This window comes from Coenobita brevimanus, chromosome 85 (genome assembly GCF_032717465.1).
Source record: "Coenobita brevimanus isolate Jiangsu-jjx chromosome 85, ASM3271746v2, whole genome shotgun sequence".
Classification (NCBI taxonomy): Eukaryota; Metazoa; Arthropoda; class Malacostraca; order Decapoda; family Coenobitidae; genus Coenobita; species Coenobita brevimanus.
Genome location: NC_137038.1, coordinates 2,402,323 through 2,423,670, shown reverse-complemented (window position 1 = coordinate 2,423,670; position 21,348 = coordinate 2,402,323). Strand labels below are relative to the sequence as shown.

Below are 21,348 nucleotides of genomic sequence, written 5' to 3'. Positions count from 1 at the left end.
CTTAAAAGATTCACCCCTTGGCTTTAAAACCACCTTCCCTTCCACACGTGTTATGCTGTGGGAAAGTGAGGGAATAGGCCAAGAGAACAGAATTTAAAGTTCTCTCTCTCTCTCTCTCTCTCTCTCTCTCTTGCCAAACGCCTTAATCCAGAAAGGGGTGGCCACAAACAAATCACCTCCGCATCACCGTGTCCCCTTCCATTTGACTGCCCCTCCTCCAGCTCACACCCCCTTCTACCATATCTCCTTCCTTTCAACATTAGGTCGGTTTTGTGGGATTTCGATGGACTTTTGGAAAGATACGGAGGCCGATTATTTCAGCGTAAATCCCTTAGAAAAATCCCGGTACAGGTTGATTAGAACTTACGATATCGGATTTATCAGATTGGTACCATGACTGCTCGGTTTCATTTAGTGTTGTGAAGGATTTGGGGATTTAACACACACACACACACACACACACACACACACACACACACACACACACACACACAGTACATCAGTAATCACATAACAGATACATATACTGTATAGTACATATACATACATGTCCATTACATACTCACACACACATGCATATGCAGACATACATGAATGCACACTTCTTGTACATACATACATAACCTGTGTGTGTGTGTGTGTGTGTGTGTGTGTGTGTGTGTGTGTGTGTGTGTGTGTGTTTATAGAAATTGAAATTAATGGTGAATGGTCAAATCATATAGAGGAGAGAGAGAGAGAGAGAGAGAGAGAGAGAGAGAGAGAGAGAGAGAGAGAGAGAGAGAATAATAACAATAATTTGGTAATTGATGTGGGGAGCGCTCAGGTCATTCTCAACTTCCTGTGAGAGAGAGAGAGAGAGAACCAAACCAGTCATATTAACACCCAACACACTGATAACACAGATAACATTGTGTCTGTTTATCGTCACCTCAAATAACAACCACTGGTATTTACGTTTATTACTTATCGTACACATGTAGTCAATTATTTAGCCCTTTCAGCCGTAGAACCTTTTTATTTATTTATGTATTTATTTTTTAATTGTTTATTCGTCCTATACTCCGTTCACGTAAAACTGCCATCTCGTCATCTTGATTACTGAGCCGTATCACGAGATTGGCACTAGAATATGGTGCTAGCCACGAAGAAGTGTTGCAGAAAGGATGTAGGATCGGAATAGCATCGTCTTATTCTGCCACTGAGGTACGGGTAATTGGCAGTCAAGGGACGAAAATATTCATGTTGAAGTGAATGGACTATATCATGACACGATATTATTTTAATGTACCAGAAAGGTTGACCTCATTTGCTTTCGCTGTCAGACTGTCTGTCCGTCCGTCTGTCTGTCTGTCTCCTCGATTTTTCATGGCCGAAACTATTCTCACGGCTGCCGTGAGAATAATTCCGGCCTTCGCAGTCAACCAAACGATTTGAACCTAATGTAGTGGAGATGTTTAGATGTAGCCCATGGCCAAACACACTAGTTTTCACTAAGGGCACAGGTCAGGAGCAATTTCAAGCTAGCTCTGTGGGTTTTTCCTTTGACTTATGGTTCTCAAACCGTACAGATTTTGTCATGAGCTGCCCCTCAGCTCTTCCCCTAAATTTGGTTATGATTAAATAATAACTATACTGTATTTCATGGGTGGAACCACTGCCCAGCCGTGCCTAAGTCGTAGCCAAAGCTCTAATACTTTAAATAGTGATCTTAATTCCGTCTGAATCCCACTTGCTTGCTGTCTGAATTATACCTTAAACCTCACCCTTGACAACAACAATGATTACCTGCACTGTCATTATAACGTGACACACAGGTGTTAACTCGAATATGATAACACTGATAACATTACTATCTTTCACCATATATATTGAGAGACAGGTAGGCATATTATACTGGCTTCCTACTCTTGCTACGAGAAAGTGTAAGTTACTGCTTTATCCTGTGCCTGGGGAAAAAAATCCGAAGTTGAGAGCGCTAAGATACTAAACAGAGAAGAATTTTAACAAGTAATTTCTCAAGCATGTCATGATAGAATCTGATTTTTCTGTACCGCTGCCGACTACGCTATATTGTGAGAAGCAGGCTGATTGGTATCTAATAACATGCGTTCTATTAATGACCCCTGGTCCCCCTAAAATTAGGCGTGTAGTTACAATTTCAGACTCAACTACAATACGGACGTCGCTGCTGGAAGTGTCAGTGTTCCAAATCCAAGTTTTTGAGAGAAGCGATGAATTGGAAATCGGTCTGTTCGTGCTATATAGAGAGAATTATCAAGGCATTACAGTGGACCGAAAGCTAACAAATGAAACTGCGCAGAGGGCCAATATCTGACACACACACACACACACACACACACACACACACTCAGTGAAGCCATCGCAAGAGCATAGAAGTGACGAAAACATGCCCTCAGAGAACTTCGTTATGAGGACCATCCTTGAAATATCAGCCATTGATCTCTTATGGTTGCGTATGCAGTTTTGTAAAAAAAAAAATCAGAACTATGTTACATATATCTATCTATCTGTCTGTTGCCAGACGCCTTAATCCCGTAAGGGGTGGCCACAAACAAATCGCCTCCATGTCGCCCTGTCCCCCGCTATTTCACTGCCCTGCTCCCAGCTCACACCCCCTTCTCTCATATACCTCTCCACTCCATCCCTTCGTCTCATTCTTGGCCTCCCTCTCCCTCTCCCCTCCTCTCCACCTCACTCACGTACACTCTCCTCGTTAGTCTCTCACTCTCCATCCTCTCCATATGGCCAAATCACGTCTGTTTCTCCTAACTCTTCCTATCACATCCACATCCACACCACAACGATCCTTCACTCCTCATTTGTCAGTCTATCTCTCCATGTGACTCCACAAGCTCCTCTCAGATACCGGTAACTCATTTCCACTGCTTTCACCCTTGACTTGTGTCCCTCCAACAAGGTCCAAGCCTCACCTCCTTACGTTAGAGTTGGTATCACAATACTGTCATGTAGTAACTTTTTCACTTCCATGCTCACTTCCCTGTTTCTTATCACTGCTTTCAAGGAACCAGCAGCCGTTCTTCCTTGTTGTACCCTTTCAAGCACTTCACCCTCTAAACTTCCATCCTTACTCATCACACTACCTAAGTACTTAAACGCACCTTGCTTAAACTCGCTCACATTTTCCATTTCCTCCTCATCCAACCTCACTGCACAGTACATTCACTGACTTCACTTCTCTCGAAGACCGTAACAAAACTTCCCTACATTCACCTTCCGTTTCTTACATACTCTCCTAAACTCATCCACCAAGCCTTGCAGCTCCTCTTCGTCTTCACAACACAGTAGGCTATCATCTGCAGACAGTACAGGGTTTCCAAAACACTGCTGTCTCCCATTAGGGCCACTTTAACATCCACTGCCCTACCTTGTATCTCTTTTATATGCATAACCTATGTACATGCAAAATGCACGTTTAATAGCATATTGATACCGCTAGTTTCTTAAGTACAGTGTAAGTTACTAAATGCGGGAGCATCAGGGCCATTGATCTACCGGTGTAGCACCTCGTTTTCCCAGAAACGTTTGTGAGTGACGGGCAGCTTGGGTACAAGAGATTTCCTCATTTAAAAATTGTCGCTAGGTGTGTGATTCATGTTTAGATCTAGCTGAACATAAGTGCTAACTTGACAACACTGACTGGACTTGGGATCGACGACCTAATTTAAAGCGACACTTCTTCAAAGGTATTGTTGTGTCTGGTAGAAATCAAGATGCGGTAAATTATTTTCTTAAATACCCGCCATAACTCGACATAATAAGATATTTTTCCTGGTTTATTGTGCCACCAGAAGTTAATGCAGTGGGAGTTACGTGGCAAGCCGCAAGCGTAGATGTGCCTTAAAGTGTAAACAAGTCCTTCGTCATGTTTCGGAATGTAAATTTAGAGGGATTTTCGATGATTTTTCATTGATTGCACATTCCTCACACAAGTTTGACTGATAATAATAATGTTCTTCCAAAAAAAAAAAAATCAGGATGTACTTACTTTGATTAAGTAATTACCTAAAACCCAAAAGTTTTGGAGTGCTGACTAGCCCCCCCCCCCCAGGGACCCTACAGTCGCTGCTGTACTATAATACATACATTGCGTACAGCGGTATGTTTAGGTACATGAACTGCAGAGGTGGCCATAAATGATAACCCATGTATTTTGCTCGTATTTTTAGCTTATATACATTGAGAATGAATTGAATGAGTATGGTAGCCTACTGGTAACTGAAATTGCCCTTGATAAAATAACTTTATAAATCTAGTTGAACTTGAAGATCAAGTAAAAGGCCGTCTTCAGGCAAGTCACACAGCAAACACCACACTTTCAAGTCACCTGTTTTGTGACAGTTGTGAAGATAACATATTTACTGTCAGTCGTTTGACTCGCTTATACACTATGTATGGTAAATTATTAAAAAAAATGGATGTAATAACTGCAAAGCAAACTCCTGACAGCAAAATTTAAATTGGTGATTTACCTCCACTACACTTGCTGTTTGTGGGTAGCCAAACCATGACTGTCTCACAAATAGGCTTTCTGTGGCCAGAATTGCACTTGAGGCTATGCAGATTGATATGGATTGTAAGTCCATTAGATATTGATGTGTATATATTTTCTGTTTTCAGTATGAATGATTTATTTAGGCCATTACCTAATATACTGCTGGCATTAGAAAAGTAATACTATAGTATGGTACAGTACAGAGTACTTCAGCTGTCACAGTGAAAGAATTAATATATTATCAGTACACAGTATTTTAACCTTTGTAAGAGTGTCAGATTTTATCAACCTTTTTAAGCTTGGGCAGAAAAATGACATTTAGCACTACTTACCTTTACGTTTCCGAGCCCAAGCAGTGATTCATCCGACACCCTTTCCTCGACCGCCTGTTCTTACTTCGCAACAGTCACAGTGATTCATGACACCTTTTTCTCAGCTGCCCATTCATACTTCACGACCGTTGCTCTGCTTTTCCCTTCCTCTCATTATTACCTCACCCCTCGTTGCTTGCTGAATTCTTTGGTGTCTTTTTCTATTTCTAATATTATTACTTTACTTTCTGCTTTGCACATTTTGCATGTAATTTAATTGTCCTCCATTCTTTGCTGCCTTAGTGCCACATAACCTCTCCTTTTTCTTAGTATTCATTCAATTATTCAAGCAGTGATTCTAAAAGTATATGATTACATGTACTGTAGTTTCATTTCCCTCATATTCTGTGAAAATCATAATGTTATCCAATTTATTTTATTTCAGAAGTGTCCCACTCCAGGGTTACCAAATAACCGTCTTAAGAGTGAGGCAGTTACAAAGTCATCAGTATGTCTGACCCAGGAGTTCAAGCCAGTATACACAAGAACCTCAAGACAACATTGCCGAGGGTATATAATTACATTAATTCCACACGTTTCCGAGAGGTTAACCTTGTGGACAGACTCTATCCAGATTCAAAGCCTGTAGGTGAGTCAACATGTGGCTTGGGTTTTCATTTTTTTTTTTTTCTAGTCCATTGAACGATATTCGGAAGTTTGAGATAGTAACTAATGATCACCATCATCATCCTGACCCTTTTTCTACCAAGAGATGATGTGAGCTAGGATCCTGAAACAAGTACATAAAGCTGTAAGTGTGATTGCTAAAACGGACCTGACCTTGATTCACACATCATTGAAGCCTCTGGATCAGGGTTACTCACTGAATTATAACTGAATGAACAGATATATCTAGCCTACTGTCAGAGATCATTTGACATATATTTACTGTACTCTTTTCAACTCAGCCAACAACTGAAAATTACTTGCATTATGTATGAGTAGGCTAAGGAGGTTTTTACATAAAGAGAGCATGTGTGAGTAATTGGGTGAAGAACTGTACAGATGTGGATGTGACTGGGAGAATCCTTGTAGGCAGACCAAGGCAGTGTTCACTGAGGTTCTGAGAAGGGAGTTCAAGGTTAGAGGACCCAAGACTGTACAGGTTGGAGAGTAGCCCTTGGACAAAAAAGGCTGACCCATGGAAGCAAGGACTTCTGTTTTTCAGAATATATGTACAGTATGTGTATACAGTATATATATCTGTAGTTGAACTGAATTCCAATGAACAACTGAATATCCCTTACTTGTAAAGATTTGTTGAACTGTATTCCATTGAGTGATTAGATATCACTTTCTTGTTTGGAGCAACCATCTGACTGCAGGTACTGTATTTTCTTTTGTTTACCTATGTAAGAAATACAGTACTGTATTTGGTTGCGGTCTTGTTAATTTATGCGTTGCCATCAGAACTGTCCCACTGGGCATTGCCTGGAGGGTCTGGCGCATGGGAAGGATGGAGCTTCGCCGAAATCACCCAGCAGACCTTCAGCCCTACCTCCATTGGGTCCTCCTATGGTCCCACCTGGACCACCCACTGGTTCCGACTGGTGTTCACAATTCCTGATGAGTGGGCCGGCAGTGAGGTGCAGCTTCGGTGGTCATCAAACTCAGAGGCAGCTGTATGGAGTGAGGATGGAAAGATTCTACAAGTGAGTGGTTACTGACCAGCACAGGAGCTGATTTTGAGAAATTGCTACAAATACTAGTAGTTGGAAAAAATAATTGGACAAAAGAATGAAGATGAGAGAATTGGGATCTGTTATGGGGCCATAATTAAAGAAGGAAAAGTGATAGCATCTTGGTGGTTTGGTGAAGACAGTAGTAGGCTTAATATTGTGGCAGAAAAATTATGAAGATGAGTAATTGTGAGGATTGGATGGTTTAGATGCCAGAAGGCATTGTGTCGACCACCCAGTAAGGTTCATCCTTTATATAATACTGTACAACAAATGGACATTGGGCATTTTTTATCCAGTATTTCAGGAGCTTACCTAAAAAAAAAAAATAATAATAATGATGCTGCATATTACAGATATTTCCTTACCGTTTCACATGATTAGGCTGATTTAAGTTTTTTCCCCTTTCGATACAGTGACATCTGCTGGTACTTGTTTTTGCTGTCTGCAGGCAATTATATTTAGTTCAGAAGTTTGTTTTAACCAGTGGGTTTAGATACAGCCAATATTAGTTCCTCCTTTACTAGGGCAATCTCCTAAGTTGAGTAAAATGTTTGTTAGTAGCAATATTAAAATATAGAGATATGTTGCTGCATCAAAGGATATAATTCATTTTTGCCTCAGGGTCTGTCAACCGGTGATCCAGATGCCCGACGATCCTGCTACACCATCACCACCAACCATCAGGCAGGGCAAGGTGGACCATATACCTTTTATGTGGAGATGGCTGTCAACAAGTTGCTGGGAGCATCAGAGGGAGACCTTATTGGTGAGTGGCTATACGAGTAATCTTTTCACTTTGACCTGGCCAAAAATTACCATCAATCCAACTTAGGTGTGGAGTTCCAGCAATATATTTACACAAGAATATGTTACTAGTCATGAAGAAGTGCTATAGAAGGAATGTAGAGCTGTAGAATTGTCATATATCTGACATTAAGGTAACATGAAGTAAGTTACAGAAGGATGTATCAATAATTGGGAACCACAGACCAGAGCCTGTTTTCATGTGAGCTTGGGAAGCTTTCTTACATATCTTCCTTAGTTATTTGCCTACTACACCTTACTGTTCCCTTATATTTATATTAGTACAATATATCTTTAATATCATCAGTTCAGCAGTGTTCGCATTGGTAACGTACAAGATAATGTGACTAGCAATGTGTACTGATTTATCTATCCTCCAGCCCTTTATTGGTACATCAGGATCATAGGTGTCCACGGCATGGTTATTCATTCCTGGCACTGAAGGCAAGAGTTACCAGTCCTTCTTCCCAGAGTAACTTTTATGTGATGAGTAAACCTTGACCAGTTGGTTGGAGCATCTTTACCCACTAGAACACGATACTTTTTATCTATAATCCTCTCTGTGATTGCTGCAGTTTATTATGAAAATGTTCATCACAGTAACAACTAAAAGGATTAACAGCCAATCCCACAGTACTCATGTAGGGTACTTCAGTAATTGTAACTTTTTCAGGCAAGGGCAGTAAATATGCTTTATCGCTGTATGCAGTACGAACAAATATTCCTTGACAAGTTGTATCAGAGATAAATTATTTGAAGTATTCACTCATAGCACACAGATAAGGTTTTGCTTTTATGTGTCAGCAAAGTATTCATTACAAAGCACAATATAGCTTGAAATTACTCAGCAATTATATTTATTATGCAGCATGAGCACTTGATGCAAAAGAGCATCCAGATATCTGAAAGGGTTAATGATAAATGGAATGGAGCCCAACCCATTGAAAGACTGAAGTACACTTTATAAACTGACTCACCAACCACACATATGTTTTCCTTAGCTAGACCACAGTTTTCATGTACCAGTACCTTATGACCTATTTTTTGCTGTATCACGTGACCCGTAATGTCCTCCAGGCCCATCATCATTTTGACCTGCAATACCTTCACATATGCAGAGGCAGAAGTATAAAAATAGATACCAGTAACCTGTAACATGCTGCAGACCCACCCTCCCCTGACGTTTACTACACTGTGTCGAGGGCTGAGGTGGCTCGGCTGGATGGGGTGGTGTACAAACTGACCCGTGACCTGGAGGTGCTGCATCAGTTGGCTGAGAAGCTGATAGACCTAAATGACCAGAGAGGATACCAGGCTCTCTATACTGCCAATCAGATGGTTAACTCTATCATAGCTGGGGAAGACAGGTTGGTAATACAGTGCTCTGTTTCTCATCCTGTTGGTTTTGGGATGTACTGTGCCAGATGCCAAGCTTGTGGTTTATAGATGAAGGAAATGTATATGGTATAAAATTTTACTCCATTTTAATGTAATAGTAGATTGATTGACTACCTTGCTGGTGTATGTGAAGTGCATCAGTAAAGAGCAATAACAAAAGAAATATGTGCAAATTGCTATGCTTGTGACAACAAGGTTCCAGGAGCATGAATATTTATGTGACCCATTTCAGTAATTATACTGTTAATAGTTTCCCAACTTTGATTTTCTGGTTTCTTGATCCTACCTGACACCATCCTTAGGTGAGAAAAGATCGTGATGATAGTGATGTTGATTTGTTGTCCTCCTTGCCTCCAGTGTTGCAAGCAGTCTGGCCGATGAGTACTTCAGCAAGGGCAATGGATCCCGTTCCCACACCCTGGCCACCATTGGCAACTGTCACATTGACTCAGCCTGGCTGTGGCCCTACACAGAAACCAAGAGGAAAGTAGCACGGAGCTTCTCCTCACAGCTGGCTCTCATGGACCGTTATCCTGAACACATCTTTGTTGCATCACAGGTGAGTGTGTTCTGTCACTAGCTATGAAAAGTTTACCAACATATCCCTGTCAGCTCTGGCAGCTGGCAGTGTAAGATGTTACACAAGAAAGTAGTATGATTAGCAATTTGAAGTACAGTACACAACAGTAAAATATAATGAAGGACAGTCCCTGACAGTCAAAGGTAAGTAATGTAATGTTCTTTAAAACATAATGCAGATTGGGAATCGTCGGTGAACACTAGCGTGTGATAGTATGGTAATATTAATCCCTGCACGAGCTGAACTGAAGGAAAAGTACAAACAGCCCTTCTTATAAGCCAGAGATATATTAAGAGTTTTTTTTTTTTTTTTCCTACATACAGTTGATTGTATGTGGGGAAAACTAGCAAAAAATCTTACAGGTAAAATTAGAACTTGAATAAGCAAGATTTATGTAACTTATCATGGATTTAATTGCAAAAAATAAAAAATAAATAAATAAATAAACAAGGGTATCTCTGGGGATCTTACTGTAATAGTATATATGTCCTTTACACTGTAGTCATAAAGGCATGGTTTAGTCTGTTTCTTGAGTAAATTTTGTGTTAGATATTGAATAAGCTGTGAGCCAAATCATATTTAGGGTACATTGCTGTACGTGTAACTCTCTGATCTGTTTCAACACCACTGCAGATAGGGATGGGTGTTAGGAGGAAAATTGATAGAGGGATAGCTATACAGTAGTTGCATTGCTGTTTTTCAGATTTACTCTCTTTTCATTTCATTTTTGTTTTCTCCAGGCAGTTGTATGTAGAATAGAAGAGACTTTTTGAACTGGAAGGGTTAAAAGTAGCCTTCATTAACCCCTTCACATATTTGAGTCTTCTCCTAATAAGAAAAAAATTGTCTAGTATTGTAAGAGCATCAGATATAAAGTATGTCCTCAGATTAAAGGGATTAACATAATACAGTACCAGTTTTCCTTTACCATCAGGCACAACAGTGGGCCTGGTGCAAGGAGTATTACCCTGAGCTGTATGCACGGGTGTTGGAGCGCGTGGCTGAGGGACGCTTCCTGCCTGTTGGCTCCACATGGACCGAGATGGATGGCAACATACCTAGTGGAGAGTCCTTCATTAGACAGTTCCTCCATGGGCAAAGATTCTTCAAGAAGGAGTTGGGGATCACATGCAATGAATTTTGGCTTCCAGACACATTTGGTTACTCTGCACAGATTCCAGCTCTCATGAATGTAAGATTTGTTTCTGCATTTGCTTTGTTGTACTGTTATATAAAATTCCTGTACAGTTTTGTATTTCTATTTTCTGGTGGCTGATACTGACGTTTGTGGTCCTTGTGCATGTATTCTGGGAACTTTGGTAAGTGCATGTATACTTTTCCATGTTCATGTAGGCTTTAATGTTGTAAGAACCAACATTTCCCATGTTGTGTGAATAACGTATTTTTGCACTGTCTTCATTGAGTCTTTTGGTATGTCAAAATGTAACATATTTACTGCATTAAGCATGAGTGTGGGCTATTCACTGATGTTTGATGACTAAATATATGTGTGAGTTGATTTGTATATAACATATATACACCCAGTCTATCTCTGATGTTTTAAAACTATTGTGCATTACAGTAAGTCCTTATTATGTGTTCCAAAATATCAACCTTTTTCTTTTTTTATACAGTCATAATTTTGAGGAAGTGGGAAATCAGTTACTGTATAAAGGTAGCAATGGAACTTTAATTACCCATAATATAGTAATTTGCTATGTACTTAATTGGAAAAAAAAGAAAAAAGAAAAAAAAAAATAATAATATAGCCAACATGTAATGAGGACTCACAGTATCTATCACCATTTGATGTCTGCAGCACATGGGATTGAAGAGGTTCCTGACCCAGAAGATGAGCTGGAGCCTGGTGAACCGCTTCCCACACCACAACTTTACCTGGGAGGGCATAGATGGCAGTACTGTCCTGGCACACTTCCCTCCAGGAGACTCGTACAGCATGCAGGTCACGTAAGTATCAGCTCAAATGGTGGCAGTGCCGTGTGTGGTATAGTTAGGTTAAAAAAAGGTGGAGGCTGTAGTGTAACATTTATTTGTGTGTTTGTATGGCAGTCTGTTTTGTAAGTAAGGGATGCATTCTAAAATATCACAGCTTTCTACATTCAGCTGTTGTTTTGGATTTGGGGAAACTAATGAGTCAGTATTTACAGGTAATAATTGGACCTTAGTAGGCAGTTTTAATTTAACTGAGAACTTATCAGCAAAATAACACTTCAAGAAAGGTAACTTACAATAGACTTAAACTGCACTGTGATTTCAGATGAACTGTACTTATCCTGTATCATAAAAGTAGTGCCCAGAAACAGTGATGTTAGGGTGCAAAACCTTGATATCAGTTTAGTGCCTGGTCCCACACGGGTAGATAAATAGTCATCATTGTGGGGGGCTGGCAGTTAAAGTATATCTCATCCAATAACTGTGTTGGGCATAAAAATTATAAAAATTTTCCAGAGCTAAAATTTTCGAAAATTATTATGGAGATAAGGAGGATGAAGTTTATCCACATACTCTCTGTGTGTTATAAAAACACCACTGGATGGGACAGGAGTTGGGAGAGCTGGACCCTGAGCCCCATACCCTGTCCTTTAATTGATTTAGGGATAGACAACATCATAGCCCTCTGTTTGTCTTACAAGCTGCCTGTTCATTCTTGTATGTGATTCTTCCTTCTGCCATGATTTTATATTCTAATAGAGATTATGGATTTTTGCTCTTATAGGTCTTGAATATAGAGCTTCCATCCTACAAAAATCAGCAAAAATAATAAAAAATAAGATGTTGTATCATTTATTGTGTGTCAGGGTGGAGGAGGCAGTGAAGACAGAGAGGAATCTGCAGGACAAGGGCCGTGCCTCTACCTCGGCTTTCCTCTTTGGGTATGGTGATGGTGGAGGTGGCCCCACTCAGGATATGCTGGAGAAGATACAACGCCTCAAGGACTCTGATGGCTGTCCCAGGTGAGGTCCATGTGTTATGCTCTGTCCACTTTAACCTATACCTAACTGCCATCTCTCCAGTTTCAGTTTTAAGCTGTAACAAGAGAATGAGGGTCATATTTTTAGTGATGCACTAGGCTTCACGGCATCTCTTCCAAATCTGTTTATTTTACACATTACATGTCAGTAGCTTCTTGTGTATTATTGATGCAAGCTGTGTCAATACTCAAACAATACAACAAACATAAGAGAGAAAATGTTAACCTGTGTAAAGTAAATCACGTAGGGACATGTGTTACAATGACCCCTTTACCACCTGAGATTCAGTCTTAATAGTAGAGTATGTTAGTATGTTGCTCATCCTAAAATTGTTGTTGATAGGATGCCATTGAGCTATAGAAAGTAGCTGCAAAATGTTGAAAATCTCAAACAAAATAAGGTGATTGAATTATATTAGTGTGGTTGTTGAATTATATTAGTGTGGTTGGGTCTGGGAAAAATTAAAGGCAGGTTGACAGAAAAACAGGAGGAGGCAGGAAACATGGCAGGCAAGGAGAGAGGTGGTGATATTGATGATGAAGATAATGATGACAGTGATGAAGATGATGATAATGATGATACATATGCTTCATATATTGGACAGGATGAGTATGATGACACCAGACCAGATGTTCACCCAGCTAGAGTCTGAGCAACACAACTTCTGCCGGTGGGTGGGTGAGCTGTACCTGGAACTGCACAATGGCACTTACACAACACATGCTGCCATGAAGAGGCTCTGTCGACAGACAGAATTTGAGCTCAGAGATGCCGAGCTGCTCCTCTGTCAGGCTGTAGCAACGCTGGGTTCACAGGGTGCATCACAGCTCCTGCAAGAGTGAGTTGGGGGGACAGTTCATTTCTGTTCTTTATCTTGCTTTATAAGAGTATTAAGAGGGGAGGAAAAAGGAAAAAGTTGCTTAGTTACAGTCAGGCAAATTGAAAAAGTGTGCCAGAGCATACAATTGCGTTGATGCAAGACTAGTGGGATGTTAGTCAAGAGGGGCACAGTATAGGTTAGAAGTAGCGCTCTTTAACTCCAGCAGTACAGGAAATCTCCCCAGAGTGAAGTCTAATAATCTTGTGGTACTAGGAATAAAATAATAACATTGTTCTCAGGCTGAAGAAGTTATTTTATCACAATGTTGTGTATTAACTGTACACAGTTTGATACTCTTAGATTATTATGACTCACCTTCAGCTGGAGAAAATTGTCTAGTATTAGCTAGTATAAAATACTATATTTGTCATGACCATGAGAAGGTTAATGATGACTGTGTGTTGAGGTTCAGGTTTGTGTGATTCACTGTCAGCTGGATAAAAGATTTTACATTAGGTGGAAGAGAATACTAGAACTGTCATAACCATGAAAGGGCTGCTGGTGACAGTATTAAAACACACGTTCCCATATACACTTTCCGCAGGGTAGCATTAGTGTTAGTTGAAATAGAGTAGAGTACTAGAGTTGTAATGAGCATGAGAGAGTTAAAATTATTACTGTACTCCTTTTATGCAGAAGTCTAACAACCCTGGAGGGAGCATGGCACAAACTCCTGCTCAACCAGTTCCATGACGTGCTGCCAGGCTCAGGCATCGCTATGATCTACCCTGAGGCTCAGGTGCTCTACAACGAGGCTATACAGGCTGCCATCACTGTTAGAGACAATGCTGCTGCTGCTGTCTTTGGTCAGTACTTGATGTTATTTGCATCTGAATCCATTTCTTGTCATTGTCGTCCATCATCGTCATCATCATTATTGTAATTGTTGTCAGTATTGTCATATCATCCCTGTTTCTGAGTTGAAAAAAACAAAAAAAAAAAAAAAAAAACAAACTTTTTAGATCACTGATGTAACCCGTGAAAAGAATTGGTCCAACAACTGATCCTTGAAGCACCGTTATTTCTAGGCAAAGATTCTCAGTTTATTTTGTATGGGAAGTGCAAGACTTCATGAAAGTTAAAATATACATCGTGGGGGATTTTTAATTTTCCACTTATCATGTACTGGTATGCTTGAAGTAAATTAGTGAGGTAAAGTCTGGTATTACATTACTTACGCTTTTCGTAGAATAAAATAATTCTCAACAATTTTTTCCCAATACAGTTTGCTTACTGAAGTTATGCTGATCAGGTAATAATATATGGCTTGGTTTTTATCTCCTTTTGTAAAGGATTATGTTATGTGAACAAGCTTACACTAAATTTAGCTAGGTACTTTAATAATTAAGACTTTAGATTTAAGTTAGACTGCCAGCAATAGTCATTGTATACTGTAGACATTATTTTCCAAACTCGTGATTAATACTAAGTCACTTCACTGTTGTAGTGAAGTTTTCCTCATATGTAGTACTTCTCTCCATTGTTACTTTATGTTAAGCTGCTATTATTGACAAATATATTTGGAATATCTTTGGTAATAGAGCCTGTTCGTACATTCATCAGTTGTTACTAAATATTATCAAGTTTGTCACATAATTACAGTGCTGTACACAGGATTACACAAAATATCAGTTAACTGAAATAGGGCATACTTGCTGCACTGGACTCACTATTGATAGCCTCTGCTTCTTGTTTTCCTTTTCCTATTTTTGGATCCTGCCCACATTTCTTCAGTACCGTGTGGGTAGTGGGTACGTGTAAGTTAATTTTAGAGCTACAGTAGTTCATGCTTTGGCTACATGGATCAGTTGCCCTTCGGAATTTGTAAAAGCATAGTTTGAATGTGCGTAGTAGAGCTACCCATTTATGTATGGTGAGTGCAAGCCTGTTGCAACAGTATTTACATTGGGTATGCCAACGGCCATACCACGTTGAGTACACCACTTCCCGTCCGATTGGCGAAGTTTAGCAACGTTGGGTCTGGTTAGTACTTGGATGGGTGACCGCCTGGGAACACCAGATGCTGTTGGCATAACGTTCTCCCTACGTGTCAAGTGGGGTTGGTGGAGGATTAGTGCCCCTCCCAGTAAAACTATTAACTCTTAAGCCCTTGGCCACCCCGTTTGGGATACATGGCGTCTGGCAATGAATGAATGAGTGATGAATGTTCATTTAAGAGTGTAAAGTTGTCTGTTTTTAGTTTTATTCATTTAGTATATTTTCCTTTTTTTATTATTATTATTATTATTATTATTGTTATTTTTCATGATATTAGGGAATGCTGGAGAGAAGACAGAAGTTCTGGTGAACACACTGCCATGGGCAAGGACAGAGGTGGTGACTGTAGGTGGGAGTAAGGCTGGAGCCGGGAGTTACGCCATGGTCAGTGTACCCTCCATGGGCATCGCTTCACCTACATCGCTCACACCGACCTCTCCAGTCTCAGTCAGTAAGTTAACATTTCATTTTTTATGTTCTTTCATTGTCTAGTTCTCTCCTTACTTTATTTATTTCATATTTCATGGTTACCATTGATGGCCTTGCATAGGTTCAGTCCCCAGATGATTGAAGGTTTTTGATCATGTAATGCCACCAAGAGAAGTAGGCTGGTCATCTCCCCTGAAGTGCACTAGACCACAGTAACCTAACCTTGGGTCCTCATGCATTGATGGTATAAAATGGGATTGTTTGTTACAGCTTTACCTATTTTCTTGTGATCAGCTGAAGTTGATGGGAAGTATGTCCTCGAGAATGGAATGATCCATGCTGAAATAGACTCATTTGGCCGGGTAACAAGCCTGAAGGTGGTAGGTGATGAGCGAGATGTGTTCCAGCCACCCTCTTACCAGACATCTGAAACAACGGAGGAGATGTATGGGAACCAGCTCATGTTGTACGATGATGAGCCACTGTACTGGGATGCCTGGGATGTCATGGATTATCACCTAGAGACTCCAGTGGTACTTAATGATGGCAAGGTAAGTAAATAAATAAATAGAGAGAGAGAGAGAGAGAACAGTGACAAGATAGAAATGAACTGATAATATTTGGATAAGTATTCATATAACTAGGGGTGCATCCCTGTTTTAAAGTGGCAGTCAGTGGAATAATGTAATCACACACGTGGTTTTAAAAATACATACTGGTAAAAAAAAAAGTGAGGATGGAGAGAGAAAACAAGAAAAGATAGAAGTGAAATGATGATATTTGGATGAGTATTCACATAACTAGGGATGCATCCCTTTTTTAAAATGGTAGTCAGTGGAATAATGTAATCACACAAATAGTTTTAAAAATATCTAAAAAAAAAAAGTGATGATGGTTTACATGTGACCTGGAGCCAAGATTTTTGAAAAGTACCATAATTTGCTTTGTGAATGGATATATGGTATGGCCCATTCATTGAGCTCTCTGTTTGTAGTTTCTACTTATATGCCATCCTGTAGCTACTGCTGGATCATACCCACCCCATTTTCTAGTGGGACATAGGGTTTAGATGATGATGATGATGATGACAAGTGACAATGTGAGGTTTTGCCTGTTTTCTACCAATGTTTGATAGTTCAGGCAGCTTGTAACGAGTCTAACATGCATCTTTGGGGCATGAAAAACATTTTTCAAGTGTTTCAATTCCCATATGTCTTTTTTTTTTATTTTTTTTTATTTTTTTTTTTATTTTAGGGTGCATTACTTGCATTTGGGTGTCTCTGAGGGTTAATAGCATCTTGTACCAAGACAGTTGGGACATTCATTTTAACACATATGTGGGAAAGAAATAAGTTTGGAATAACTGTTGAAGAATTATGGAAGTTGATGGGGTGGGATGGCTAGGGTAGTACAAAAAAAAAAAAAAAAAAAAAAAAAAAAAAAGTAATAATTATGCAAGGAAAATTTGTGGGACTGCTGCTAGTGGATAATTTCACTTAGAAATATCTTACCTGTCACTGTGAAGAACAGTGTTCTTATCTGCTCAGGCTGATGGGAATCACTTTTGGTACTTATGCATTGAGCCAGGATGTTCAGTTGGCTGCAGACTTTTATTTATTTGTTTATTTTTACCATATTACCTAATGTTTTTCCCTCCAGTCTGGCTACACCATCACAGCCCCAGTCATTGTGGAGAACAGTGCACTCATCTGTTCAGTCCGGTGGGGGGTCACTTTTGGTTCTTCCACGCTGACCCAAGATATCCAGTTGACTGCTGACTCACCTCTCCTGACCTTCCTCACTTCAGTCACCTGGGGAGAGAACCGCAAATTCCTGAAGACTGTGCAGTCCACCTCCCTGCACTCCAACAAGGCTAGCTTTGACATTCAGTTTGGCCATCTTGAAAGACCGACACACATGAACACATCCTGGGACTCAGCCCGCTATGAAATCTGTGGCCACAAGTAAGTCAGTGTCATCACTTACTGTCATTATTCTCACTATGATCCGTATCACCATCATCATCCAGACCTTTTTATCGTACCTGCATGTAGATGACAAAAGCTTCAGAAATAGTGGAAAAAGAAAGTACAGTACCTATATTGTACAAAATGTTGGAGAATGAAAGAAAACTATCAACTGTAATACATTTCCAGGTGGGCGGACATCTCTGAACCTGACTGGGGTGTGGCTGTGCTAAATGACTCCAAGTATGGGTGGATGGCTCGCGGTCACACCCTGGCTCTCTCCCTCCTCCGCTCTCCTAAGGCTCCTGACGCATCTGCAGACATTGGAGACCACACCTTCAAATATGCTCTCTTTCCACATTTGGGTGAGTTTAGTTGGTCTTTGCTTAATGTAGGTATTGTATTCTTGTTTTATTAGCCCATTTTAATGTTCTTTTTACCTTGGTGTCCTTAGTATATTAAAGGAAAATAACTATAAAATTCCATTGCTACTTGTAAGTTGATTTGCCATTTTTCCCAACTTATAGTTTGATGTAAAAAGTTGTTATATTTTCAAACACATTTTTTGTTTGCCTGGGTAATGGAAAGTATCATGGGCCAAGGTTGTCATGTACTGTAATCACACACATTATAGTCTTGGCTTGTATGGTCACACTTAATGGTGACCATAATTGTGACCAAAACTGTAATGTTCAGTCAAGAAAACCATGAGTACTGTATCTTGAATCCAGTGATATCTTATTTAGTTTATTTTTGCTACTTCTAGGTGTGTTTATTGAGCATAGGGGAGACTTTTTAAAATGTAAGAGTTACCAGTGCAATGGCTGAGTGATTAGTGTTGCTATTTTTGAATCTGGTGGCCCATTAGTACTGGGGTTGGAATCCTGGTACAGGTTGTTGGTACCACTCAGCTCGTATGCCCCTCCACCCTTTGTGGGTTGGTGGATAGGCAAAATGAGTTATTAGGGTAACACCTAGGGGAGGTAACTATAGGAACCTGAGTAGTGCAGTGGCCTTATATCCTATGATAGCAGGTCAATAGCCTGCCACAGGTTCAAGAGCCTAAGTTACAGAGATGAGGACCATGATTCACATACCTCATAATGTCTATCCCTACCTTTATCTCTGTACGGTTTTGGACATTAATATCACTATTTTTTAATCAAGATTAAATGTACATAATACATTCTGAAATTTGTTTGTCACTGTCTTGTTGTTTGTCAGTAAAAGTGTCAGTATTAAAATTTGTAACTGTACAAATGACTTGCTTTATTTCTATGTGCAGGAACCCTTCAACAAGCCGGGGTGATGAAGCGAGGATACGAGTTCAACACCCCCATTCTCCACCTCCAGGCCCCTGCTGATAGGTTAGTAGTTGGCATGTGTATGTTTGATGTGTTAAATGGATAGTCTGTGTTATGAAGTGCATGAAGTGAGTGTGGTGTGGTGTGGAGAGACTGCATTAGAGTGTGGGCATAAGAGCTTGTTTGTGAGTTGCATTTTATTTTGGTACTTAGGCAGAGAAGCGCATACAGTTGAGTAATGGTAAATGTGTGCCTTTAGAGTTTTCCCTTTAATGAAGTTCTTGCTGAGAGCTGTTACGTTGGTCTGGTCAGTGTTATTTGTCTTAAACTGTAGAATGTCCACCAGAAGTAACTGATTAAAATAAAGTACTAATAGTCATTATTACACTGAGGATGTTAATGGAAATAGTATATGACTCCTTTAGTCTTGCAGTTATCTGACCACAATTAACTTTAAGATGTGTGGTCATAACCAGAATAATTTTTTTTAAGGGGTTTGCATATCCCGTATTTTTTTTTCCTCCATGTGAAGATTGTGGAAACACCAAGGGAAATGGTACAGGCTGCCATTGTAGTAGTAGTAGTAGTTGTTCCTTAGGCAGGCTGCCATTGTTTACCATGCTACTGTGTGTGTGCATAGTAGTTATTGAGAAAACTGTCGACACTGAAAGGAAATTTTTGCTTAAACTCTGCTGAACTTGAAGTTATCCAAGAAACAAACCTTATTCTTAAAAGTATTGAGAAGACTACACTTGGCAGGAGGTGCGAGAGCCAGGATCATCATCAGTCTCTCTGCCTTATCCCCACCACCATCTGTAACCTCAGATGTTTGCTTCATTCCCAGATGGTCTGTGATAAGTGTCTGGCCCATTTCACTAGGTGTGCAGTTCATAGGTCTCTCTCATTTGTGCTTCTCTGTGTTTTTCTGGACTCATAGGAAGGAAAAAAGATTAGAGTGACGATAATATGATAGCCCAGACCATTCCACAATTCTCAGCACTCCAATTTTCTGTCTATGTACAGAGGTGAGGAGACATGGGTGGATGTGACTGGGGAAGGAGTGGTGCTACACACAGTCAAACCAGCAGAGGATGGGTCTGGTGAGATTGTCCTGCGTCTGTATGAGTGCAATGGAACCAGGTCAAAGGTCACGTAAGTATTCTCTGATTATATCCTGACTCTCTGTATCTACTATTGTAGTTCATGTTTACAGTACTTTTCAGTGTAGCCAATCCTTTAGCTGTGTTAATATATTTTGATACCAAGTGTCATATTTATAAAAGATCCTAGCACTTTTTATAACAGTAGTCTCCATAACATTTAACTCATACTGGTATGACAGATAATTTTGTTTTTCATTAACTGTCACTTAAATATTCACTCTAACTTGACTTTGAAGTGTTTGGAAGTTGTAGCTATGAGTGAAGGCAAACAAAACATACAGACAAGGAATCTTATATTGCACACAATTTATGGCTAGGAGACTTTATAAGTACAGGCCCTGGTTTGTTTGTGTTGTACTAATTACAGTAATGCTGTAACTGATATGTTTTTTCCAGTACTGTTCTTTATACTGTAGAGAACCATCATGAGAGTTTTGCTGTCATCAGTAGGATGTATTTTCATTTAAGTGTATACATTGTTTCATATAGTAGTTGTTGCTTGTTTTTTTATTCTTTGATATTCATTGGTGTTGTGACTGTTAGCATTTTTAATAACAGTTTTATGTAGGTGACTCATAAATTACTTAGACATATTTTTTCTTAGTGTTACATATTTGATACTGTAGTTGAATGTACCAATATTAATTGTGCTACTCTCTACACTCCCCTGGACTAGTTAGAGGCCTGTATTATTCTTTATGTATTTCATCCTGTTTCTCCCTCACAACAGCCTTCATCGCCTGTGCTAACCTTGTCCTTAATTTTAAACATTACTAACCCCATATATGCACTCCCAGCCTGAACCTGAAATGGCCAGTAACCTCGGTGAAGGCATGTGATGGAATGGAGGTGGCAGGCTCCGACATTCCCTTCACGCAGGAGGAGGGGGTCACTTCTGTTCCACTTGCATTCACTCCATTCGCCATCAGAGCTGTCAGGCTCACGCTGCAATAATGTTAAGCTCCAGTCATAATAACTAGAACATCCAGCCATAATAACTATAAGATCTACTCGTGCTTACAATAATATCGTCAGAATAACAGTCCAAGGTTCAGTCATGCTAACTATCCAGTATAAGATCCAGCTTTGATGATTTTGCATTTTGTTCATAATTTCCTATTTGTATTAAGAAACATGAATTGTGGTACAGTGCAGTAGTGATAAGATTCAGTATCAGTACCTTCCCATGATATACTTGATAACTGTGAAGAAGAATGAGCTTTATCACACTTTACTAGTAATGAG

General features: G+C 39.8%; 1 protein-coding gene and 1 non-coding gene across 2 annotated transcripts; both read left to right on the top strand.

Moving 5' to 3' along the window:
- Positions 1-5,319: 5,319 nt before the first annotated feature.
- On the top strand, positions 5,320-21,102 carry LOC145410449 (alpha-mannosidase 2C1-like). Its single transcript, XM_080280601.1, has 17 exons — positions 5,320-5,494; positions 6,316-6,557; positions 7,209-7,353; positions 8,557-8,758; positions 9,147-9,348; positions 10,304-10,561; positions 11,189-11,337; positions 12,189-12,344; positions 12,967-13,200; positions 13,879-14,048; positions 15,518-15,691; positions 15,964-16,220; positions 17,329-17,633; positions 17,826-18,001; positions 18,922-19,003; positions 19,964-20,092; positions 20,901-21,102. Exons 1-17 carry the CDS (start codon positions 5,356-5,358, stop codon positions 21,055-21,057), a joined length of 3,177 nt encoding a protein of 1,058 aa, XP_080136727.1. The 5' UTR covers positions 5,320-5,355; the 3' UTR covers positions 21,058-21,102.
- LOC145410506 (5S ribosomal RNA) lies at positions 15,156-15,274 on the top strand. Its single transcript, XR_013899296.1, has one exon. It is a non-coding gene; the product is annotated as a 5S ribosomal RNA (ribosomal RNA).
- Positions 21,103-21,348: the final 246 nt, after the last annotated feature.